Here is a 9,399-nt window from a genome sequence, read left to right as displayed (position 1 = left end):
TCTCCCTCTCTCTTCTCTGTGTCTCTTCCCCTCTCTCTCCTCCCCATCTCTTTCTCTCTTTGTTTTTTCTTTCTCTATTCCTTTCTCCCTCTTTTTTCTCCTTCTGTCTGTCTCTCCTCCTTTTCTCTCTCCATCCTTCCCTCTCCTCATCCCTTTCCTTCTTCTTTTCCTCCCTCCCTTTCTCTTTCTGTTTCTTTGTTTCTCTCTCTCCCTCCCTTTTTCTCTCCTTCTCTCTGTCTCTCCTTCTGTCTCTCCCTTTCTTCCTCCCTCCCTTTCTTTCTCTCCCTTTTTCTCTGTTTCATATTCTCTCTCTCTCTCTCTCTCTCTCTCTTTCTCTCTCTCTCTCTCTCTCTCTCTGTCTCTCATACACACACACACACACACACACACTTTCTCTTCTCCCTCCTTTTTTCCCTCTCTCTCTCTCTGTCTCTCTTCTCTTTTTCTCTTCCTCTCTCCTTCCCTCCCCATGTTTTTCTTCTCTTTCTTCTTTCTCCCTCTTTTTTCTCCTGTCTGTCTCTCCTCCCTTTTTCTCTCCCTCCCTCCCTCTCCCTTTCCTCCTTCCCTTTCTCTTTCTATTTCTTTCTCTCTCTCTCCCTCCCTTTTTCTCTCCTTGTGTTTCTCTCCCTTTCTTCCTCTCTTCCTGTTTCTCCCTCCCTCTCTCTTTCTCTCTCTCTCTCTCTCTCTATCCCCCCACTTCTTTCTTTCTTTTCTCTTTTTCTTTCTGTTTTACTTTCTCTCTCTTTTCTCCCCCCCTTCTCCTCCCTCCCTTCCACCTCCCTCCCTTCCCCTACAAACCTATTGCAAACTCTCTGTCCATCCTCTCTGTCTCTGAAATGTCTGTAATGCTCCCCCTCCTAAAACATCGCCACCAAGCACCTGTTTTGACCTTTTCTGCCCTGCAAGTCAGGATGAAGACAGGATGGGCATATCTATGATAAAAATCTGGACCCCTCTTTATGACTCCTTTTATGAGTAACATCTTTTCTTATTGGAAAGCATTATAATCTAATTTTCTAGGATAGCTTTAAGTTTTTAGTAAACCAGCACTTAATGAGTTAACAGCCTTTTTTTCACTCAGCAGAGGACAGCTGCAGCTGTGGGTACACCTCTCTTACTGCTCCAGATGTCCCAAGGTCACAGAGTGGCAGCCTCAGGCAAAATTTCACTTTAGGTAAAATGAGGCTCATTTTTAACCTTGGAAAGTTTCTCATCCGGCCTTGATCTTCATGGGAGAAAACTTTGTAAAACCATATACCAATCATGACGTAATTCTGTCACTTTGGCATGTCTGCACAGCAGAAAACCCCATTATGCTTTGTGAGAAATGATTCTTTTGAAAATGATATAAATAAAGCTCAGAGGCTTTTTAGAGCAGCCATGAGCTAACAGACAGCTCCCAGTATCTGCTTTATTCTTTCTCACCTAAACTATGTGCCTCTCAGACCTAAGAAGCTATTGGATAGATTCCAACAAAGAGACTTGCTCAGGGTCACATAGCTAGTAAGTATCTGAGACCAGATTTGAACTCAGGTCTTCCTCTCTTCAAGAGTGGTGTTCTATCCATTGTACCACCCAGCTGCCCTAGGATAAATTCACCAAGGTAGCGCATGTGATGTGCAGGAACCTCAAATGTTTTTACCAAGAGGAAAAAAGTAAAAAGAGGCATTTCAGTCTAGCCCTAGTACAAGTCCATGGGGTTATAGTCAGGACCAAACTTGCCTTTCTAGCCTCTTTGGACATCACTCTCTATCTCAAATTCTGAGCTACAAGCAAAATGACTTTCTCTCTGTACCTCACATATCACATCTAGACCCTGAGCCTTAGAGCTGGCTATCCTCCAAGTCTAGAACGAGCTCCCTCCTTCCCCGCGTCTCACAGATTTTCAAGACAGCACAAATACCATCTTCTGCATGAACCCTTTCTTTATCCACTCTCCTCCTCCTCCATCTTAATCTGCATACTATTTTACTACACTATATTTATTTGTATTTATTCTTTGTACTACTCATATATATACTATATCATATATATAGTATTATACCTACACACACACACACACACACACACACATACTTTTATAGGTACTTGTTGCCTTGCTCATTAGAATATAAACTTGCACATAGGGATCATTTTTATTTCTTGCATCCTTTGTGAAAGGGTGGCTAGATGGCTCAGTAGATAAGAACACTGGGTTTAAAGGCAGGAAGACCTGAGTTCAAATCCAGCCAGACACTTTCTAGCTGTGTGATCCTGGGCAAGTCACTTCACTCTGTTGGCCTCAGTTTCTTCATCTGTTAAATGAGTTGGAGAAAGAAATAGCAAAGCAGCCTAGTATCTTTGCCAAGAAAGCCTCAAACAGGGTCATGAAGAATCAGACAGGACTGAAATGATTGAATATCTCTACCATCCTGTGTGATGCCAGTTTGTGGATGGTTGTTTGCACCCTAAGCTCTCTGGGAGCAGGAAAGGTTTTGGGGCTTTTTTTGTATCTCCAGACACTTGGCATAGCACCTCCAGACCTAGTAGATTAACAATATATAACTTCATATAATATAAATAATAAAATAAATACAAATATATAATGATAAATATATATAATATAATATAATGTAAATATATTTACATTATATATAAAGCCATATATAACTCTTAGGGTATGAAGGCTTCTTAGAATTAATAGGGTGATGGTTATTGGATAGGCTGACCCCTTCTACCCTTTCATTCCACTGATTCCTTGCTAGTGTTCTTCCAAATTACTTTGATCAAATTAGTTAACCCAAGTTAACCGTTGTTTTTTTGTTTGTTTGTTTGTTTGTTTGTTTGTTATCCCTTCCCTTCTGTTTTAGAATCAATACTGTGTATTGGTTCCAAGGCTGAAGAGTGGTAAAAGCTAAGTGATGGGGGTTAAGTGACTTGCCCAGGGTCACACAGCTAGGAGGAGTCTGAGGTCAACCCCCAAGCTCATCTTAAAACGCTACACAAATGCTAGCTACTACTATTGTTGTTGCTATCACTATCATTTTATTATTAATCTGCTTATGTGTTCTTGTTTCCGCAGACAGAATGTAAGCTCCTGGAGGGCAGAAGTGTTGGGTTTTGCGTCACCGCCATGGCATCACCTACATTTCTTTGAGTCTTATCTCTTTTATTGGCCCCCTACCAATGCACGGGTTCTCTACTGCAGTTCAGTTTCCTGAAGATTCGAGAAGTTAAATACGCTGCCTAGAGTTACACAAAAGGTCTGGGTCGGAGACAAGGCTTAACCGCTGTCTCTGCACTCTTTGGTTGAAAGACGGAACGAATGAGAACAGGGAGAACCACGAGAAAAACTACAATTCCCAGTGTACCCCGCGCCTAGAATCGCCCAGAATCCTCCTCACCTGCCGCCTCTGCCTCCTTCTCCTCCACCGCCCACTAGGAGCCACGTTTCCCCCGCCCGCCCCGGGTCTCCTCAGGAGGGGGCAGGCCCGCGAGGAGATTCGGGCTTTTTATTGGTCATCGGCCAGGGCGCCGGTCTCCCATTGGCCCGCATCGCTGCGGACGGGCGCGGTACGGGGGCCGCGCGGTCCTTTTCGGCGTCCATCGGGGCCGGCTCGGCTCTCCTGGTACGGGATGCAGCCGGGGCCCGGCGGCGGCGCGGCCGCGGGGAACGCCCGGCACCGTAAGTGGCGTACGTGGCTCGTCGGGGAGGTCCAGGCGTTGGGCCCAGCTAGGCCAGGGAGGTGGTGGCCGTTGGGGGCGGGTGGGCGCGGGGGCGGGGCCTGGAACCCCGGTCGCCTAGAATGGGATACCTAGAACCCAGCCCCGCGGGGGGCCCTTTGGCGGCCCGGAGCGGGAAACTGACGAAGGGGGCGAGCGCGTCCCCTCCCAGCTAGTCATAGCTTGCCCGCCTGGGCCATGGATTCCGGAGCGTTTGACCCGGTTTCCAGTTCCGGTGCCGGCCTGGCCTCAGTTTCTCCATCTGTAGGAGGGAGGCCCTGCCTTGCTCTGCCCCGCTCCCGCTCTCCCCAGTGGGGAGATTGGGGTCAGTCCCGAAAGAGGCGGCGAGAAATAGGGGACCGGGGGTTCCACTGGCCCAGCGCCTTCCGAAGGCGGTCGCATCTGATGTCATAGCTGGAGCCAGCATTGGTGTGCGGGCACCGCGCCGAGGCTTCATTGGCGTTAGAGAGCGAGGCATTGTGCCCATCAGTGATGATAACAGCAACATTAGAGCGCCCGCTGGCACTCCGCTAAGGCCTAGCAGAAGATAACAAGAGCCCACCTCGGTCTGGCACTGTGCTGGGCCTTTAGAATTATCATATCATTTGGTGATGCTAGTATTAACAGTAGCCAGCATAGAGCCCCTCCTGTGTGCCTGGCACTGTGCTGAGAGCTTTAGAATGACTCATTTGATCCTTCCAATCACCTGTAAGGGAGGTGCTGTATTGTCACTGTTTCACTGATGAGGAAACTGAGGTGAAGGTGGTAAAGTGACTGGCCCAGGGTCCCACAGTTTAGAAGTGTCTAAGGCTGAATTTGAACTCAGGTCTTCAGCCTTCCACCTCTCTCCTCAGTGACCCTCTTGCCTGGTTCCCTGGGGAGAGCACTAGCTTCCTAGTCAGTCCCAAGCCTGCAGGGGCAGGGGGCTTCGCAGCCTCGTAGGGCCTCGGTTTCCTCATCTGCAGCTCTAAATCTGTGATGCTTTGATTTCCTGTCTTTGGCAGCCATGAAGAGAAGGGTCCCCGTGGTGGAGCCCAGCTTGGCAGACCCTCACCAGCTCTTCCATGACACGAGCTCTGCCCATGGGCCAGGGAGCTATCTGGCCCACCGGGCCCCCGGGGGCCTGGGCTACTCTTCCCCCTCTCAGCCAGGCTTCCTCAATGACCCTGTGTCCAACATGGCGGTCGCCTATGGCAGCAGCCTGGCCGCTCATGGCAAGGAGCTGGTGGACAAGAACGTGAGTGCGCCCAACTTTGGGGCGGGATGGGGTGGGGGCCGGGGCCTGCCCCCAGCGCTTCCAGCCTGTCTGTCCTTCCTCCTCAGATCGACCGCTTCATTCCCGTCACCAAGCTCAAGTATTACTTTGCTGTGGACACCGTGTATGTGGGGAAGAAACTGGGGCTCCTGGTGTTCCCCTATCTGCACCAGGTCAGAGCCTCAGCTCTCGCGGAAGCCTGGGGCTGGAGTGGTTGGGGGAAGGGAGGGGATGAGGGTCCCTGGGGCCGCAATCACTGCCTTGGTGTCTGCAGGATTGGGAGGTCCAGTACCAGCAGGACATGCCAGTGGCCCCGAGGTTCGACATCAACGCCCCCGACCTCTACATTCCAGGTAGCTCCCCTTCCCGCTGGCCCAAGGCCCAGCCACCTCTCCCTGCCCCCTGTGGGGGGATCCTGGCTCTGTTGGGCCCCCCCCTTCCCCCCCCAGGATTTCAAGGCTTCTCTCTCCATCTCTCCCCCTTTGCCCATTCGCAGCCATGGCTTTCATCACCTACATCCTGGTTGCTGGCCTAGCCCTGGGGACCCAGGACAGGTGAGAGGAGGCCGGGCCCGGGGAGGTGGGAAGGGGAGAGCTGGGCCTTGGAGGAGGAGGGAGGGAGGGTGCGAGTGGGCTGTTCAGGCCCTCAGCCACCCCTTCCCTCAGGTTCTCCCCTGACCTGCTGGGGCTGCAAGCCAGCTCGGCCCTGGCCTGGCTCACGGTGGAGGTGCTGGCCATCCTGCTCAGCCTCTACCTGGTCACCGTCAACACTGACCTCACCACCATCGACCTGCTAGCCTTCTCAGGGTACAAGTATGTAGGGTGAGTGTGACCCCGTTCCTGGGCCCTCCGGGGGTGAGCTGCCATCATGCCGTCTTCAGGGAGTGAAAGCCCCCCTCCCAGCCCCGGGTGCCCCCCTGAACACCTGCTCTGTCCCCAGGATGATTGGTGGAGTGGTGACGGGCCTGCTCTTCGGGAAGACGGGCTACTACATGGTGCTCAGCTGGTGTTGCGTGGCCATCTTCGTCTTCATGGTGAGTGCTGCTCAGGGTGTCACTGGAGGCCCTGCGGGGGGTCCCTCACCCTGCGGGCCCAGGGATGTCCCTGGGCTCCAGCCCCTTCCTCTCCTCTCGCCTGTCCCCAGATCCGGACCCTTCGACTGAAAATCCTATCAGAAGTGGCGGCCGAAGGCGTCCTGGTGCGGGGGGCGCGGAACCAGCTGCGCATGTACCTCACCATGGCCATCGCCGCGGCCCAGCCCCTCTTCATGTACTGGCTCACCTTCCACCTGGTCAGATGAGGGGCCCCCGGGCTCCCCCGTCCCCCGCTGCTCAGGGCCCAGAGCAGGGATGGGAGAAGACTGGCCCGCCGACCCCAGAGATGAAGATGCAGGCGGGGAGCCCCGCTGGGAGGAGGCAGCCATCCCTCTGCACTGAGCCGCACCGCCCGGCCCTTTGACTGGAACCGGCCCTCCTTCCCCACCGAGATTCATCTCCGAGTCCCTGCCTGTCACACTCGAGGCCGAGTCCCAGCCCTCTGCCCTGCGCCCCATCTCCTCCCCTTCCCCGTCCCCTGAGGTGCTTCCACATCTGTAACTGCACAGCATGCTCCGAGCTGGGGCTGCCCATGGGCGTCTGTTACTGGGAGAAATAAACCCCCTGGGGGTGCTGCTGGCCGGGTGGCCCCGCCTCTTATTGGCCGGGTGGGTGGGCCCTGGGTGGCTGGGCACAGCCCCCCTCCCCCAGCTGACCAGCACAGGCTCGAGCAGGCCTCGGTGTCCAGGGGCTGTTTAATGGTCTCTTAAGGGTGCCCCTTCTTCCCCTTCTCCCCCCCCTTCTTCTCCTTCTTCTTCTCCTTCTTCTCCTTGGGCTTCTTCACTTTCTGAGGCTTTTTCTCCTTCTGGTGCCCCGGCGGCTGGGTCAGGATGGAGGGAGAAATGAAGCTCTGGAAGGTGGCTCTGGTGGCTTGACCTCCCCCTACCCCCCCCCCCCCAAGGACCTGTGGCCAAGCTGGGGGGCCGGGGCAGCGCCCTCCCTCGCACCCACACCCAGCTCACCTTCCCTTCCGTGTCAGAGTTGTCAGAGCTGCTGCTGCTGCTGCTGCTGCTGGAGTCTGAGGATGTGGCGTGGCCAGCCTGTGCCCGAGAAAGAAGCCCCTGAGGCCTGGCATTCCTCCCTGCCCCACCCCGGCCGCCCCTTGGCCAGGCCTTCCCCGGCTAGGCTTACCCTGGCTTTGCCGGCTCCATGTTCCGCAGGCTTGGGGAGGCCGCCCTTCGCGGTCTTCTTGGGATCCGCACCTAGAGCTGCCCAGGGATAGTTGTGGGTGCCCAGCCCTGGCCGCCCCCTCTTAGCCCATGGAGTGTGCCCAGGGCAGCCACCTCCTGGCACCGGGTGTGCCCTAGGCACAGAGTGGGCTGGGCAGGGAGTCCCTGCCTGCCTCCTTGGGCCAGCAGGGGCTCCTACCGAACCTGTGCCCAGAGGGCAGATCCCCGGGGCAGCTCAGAGGTTAGGAAAGGGCTGAGCCAGCTCTGGGGCCCTTCTGCCCCCCACCCTTCCCCTGGCCCTGCTGGGGAGGACACGTACCTGCAGAGAGATCCAAGTCCATGGCTGGCCAAGGGTGTGTCTGGACAGGAAGGGACAGGGAGCCGAACTTGGGACACGGGGAGGGGCCTCCGGCTGCAGTCCCTGCTGCTGCCCAATGGGCTCCGGCCTGGCCGGGAGGGGCCAAACGCCTAACGGGTGGGTCTAACCCCCGGGAGGAGGTGCAAGTCCTGGGAGAGAAACTGAGGCTCCCAGCTTGGCCCTGTGGGCCTGGGCCTCGGGTTCCCTTCCTGTTGGACCCCAGGAGTGGGCTCCCTGTGCCATCTCGTGCCCATCCTGCCTCCCACCCGCTGTTCTCCGGGGGCAACTCCATCTGCTGCTGCTTCCTGAACTTTTCAATGGGGCAGACTTCAAAGATGGCCCAGGGTGGGGGAAGTCAGGCAGGGCATGGAAAATGGGGTGGCCCTGCTGAAAAATACCCCAACTTCCCAGGACAGCTGGCCGACTCAGTAGGGCCAAGCCCAGAGACAGGTCTTGGGTTGTAGTCTGGCCTGACACTGTGACCCTGGGCAAGTCACTTCACCCCCATTGCCTAGCCCTAGCACTTTTCTGCCTTGGAACCTGGGCTTCATATCCATTCTAAGGTGGAAGGTTAAGTGTTTTGGGGGAAAATGCAGGTGGATGGCCAAGCCTAGATCAGAGGTCCTGGGTTCAAATTTGGATTCAGACACTTGGCTGTGTGACTAGAATCAAGTCATTTAGCCCCCATTGCTTAGCCTTTGCCCTTCTGTTTAGTCATAACTAAGCTGTTGAAGGTTAAAGCACTGCAGAATGGGGCCAGAACCCAGGCCTTGGGCCCACCTAACTGGATACGCCCCCCTAAGCGTAGTGCCGACGGGCAGGGCCTCCCCCTGGGGTCCTGCTCCCACTTCCCTTGGGCCAAGGGAGGGAGAGTAGACTTATGACACCCTGCCAGGCTGGACCTCGGACTCTGGAAAGTCCATGGACGCTGGAGCCCCAGCCTGCACAGCTGCCTCCCCCCCCCCACCCGGGCCCTGCCCTTGTACCCTGATACTGGAGTCAGAGCTCCCTGGGTGTCCCCCCAAGGGCCACGCGGCTGGGCTCCTGCATGGGAGCCTCGGCCCGCAAACACCGAAGCTTCTGCAGTGAGGGTCCCAGGTCAAGGGGAAGGACATTAACGTCAAGACTAAGGTCCTACCCCTGGGGCAGCTGAGCTCAGGCACCCGAGGAGTCCCCCCAAACGCAGTCTCGGGATATCCTGGGCCAGGACGGTGTGAGTGGAGGAAGCCCCTCCCTGGCCTAAGCAAGAATGGCGACTGGGTGGCATTGCGAGTGGGAGGCTTCTCTCAAAGGGCTAGAAGGCTCAGGCTTCTGCACCAGCACCCTGTACCGACTCCCTCTGCCCAGAAGAGGGAAATAGGAGCCGCATTCCCCGGGGTATTGGTGCCAAGCACTGTGCCCCGCTCCCAGGAGCAGCTTGGGAAATGGTGGCTGTGAACCTTGCAGTCCTCACTTCCATACCACCACGAGGTGGCACTGGAGGAGGAAGAAGAGATGGGTGGAGACGAGGCGCCCTTTCTTCCTGGTAGGGCCAACGGGTGCCCCCGGGGACCTCTGGCCTAGGGGCAGGGCAGCCTCTTTAGATTCAGCAAGTGCTGCTGAGGGAGACCCACACGTGATGGAAAGTTGGGCCCTGGAGCGCAAGGCTTTCCAGGTCTAGCCAGAGCAGGCTGTGCAGGGGGCAGAGGCATCGTACACAGGGTTGCGCCTCAGGGCTGGTAGCACCCTGGGCTCTGAGACTCCATGTTATAAACATCTGGGCCTGGGACAGAGCCTTATTCCTGCCCTTAGGAGGGGAGGGGAAGGGTGGGGAAGGGGCCTG

General features: G+C 55.8%; 2 protein-coding genes across 4 annotated transcripts; one reads left to right on the top strand and one right to left on the bottom strand.

Annotated features, from left to right (window-relative positions):
* The first annotated feature begins 3,526 nt into the window (after nt 1-3,526).
* Nucleotides 3,527-6,629, top strand: YIF1B (Yip1 interacting factor homolog B, membrane trafficking protein). 3 transcript variants are annotated; one of them, XM_044667376.1, is made up of 8 exons: nt 3,527-3,673; nt 4,707-4,939; nt 5,026-5,130; nt 5,232-5,310; nt 5,454-5,511; nt 5,623-5,778; nt 5,897-5,990; nt 6,072-6,218. In XM_044667376.1, the coding sequence occupies exons 1-8, from the start codon at nt 3,616-3,618 to the stop codon at nt 6,117-6,119; spliced, it is 831 nt and encodes a 276-aa protein (XP_044523311.1). In that variant the 5' UTR covers nt 3,527-3,615; the 3' UTR covers nt 6,120-6,218. The 3 variants fall into 3 exon arrangements, with proteins under 3 accessions (XP_044523311.1, XP_044523309.1, XP_044523310.1); XM_044667374.1 differs by having other exon boundaries at nt 3,546-3,673; nt 6,101-6,629; XM_044667375.1 differs by having other exon boundaries at nt 3,548-3,664; nt 6,101-6,629.
* Nucleotides 6,630-6,719: 90 nt separating this feature from the next.
* Nucleotides 6,720-7,759, bottom strand: C3H19orf33 (chromosome 3 C19orf33 homolog). Its single transcript, XM_044667382.1, has 4 exons — nt 7,539-7,759; nt 7,182-7,258; nt 7,013-7,090; nt 6,720-6,870 (listed from the first exon to the last, which is right to left on the bottom strand). The coding sequence occupies exons 1-4, from the start codon at nt 7,558-7,560 to the stop codon at nt 6,757-6,759; spliced, it is 291 nt and encodes a 96-aa protein (XP_044523317.1). The 5' UTR covers nt 7,561-7,759; the 3' UTR covers nt 6,720-6,756.
* Nucleotides 7,760-9,399: the final 1,640 nt, after the last annotated feature.

This window comes from Gracilinanus agilis, chromosome 3 (assembly GCF_016433145.1).
Source record: "Gracilinanus agilis isolate LMUSP501 chromosome 3, AgileGrace, whole genome shotgun sequence".
In the NCBI taxonomy this organism is placed as follows: Eukaryota; Metazoa; Chordata; class Mammalia; order Didelphimorphia; family Didelphidae; genus Gracilinanus; species Gracilinanus agilis.
Note: the sequence above shows the minus strand (reverse complement) of the source record. Positions and strands in the feature narration are given on the sequence as shown.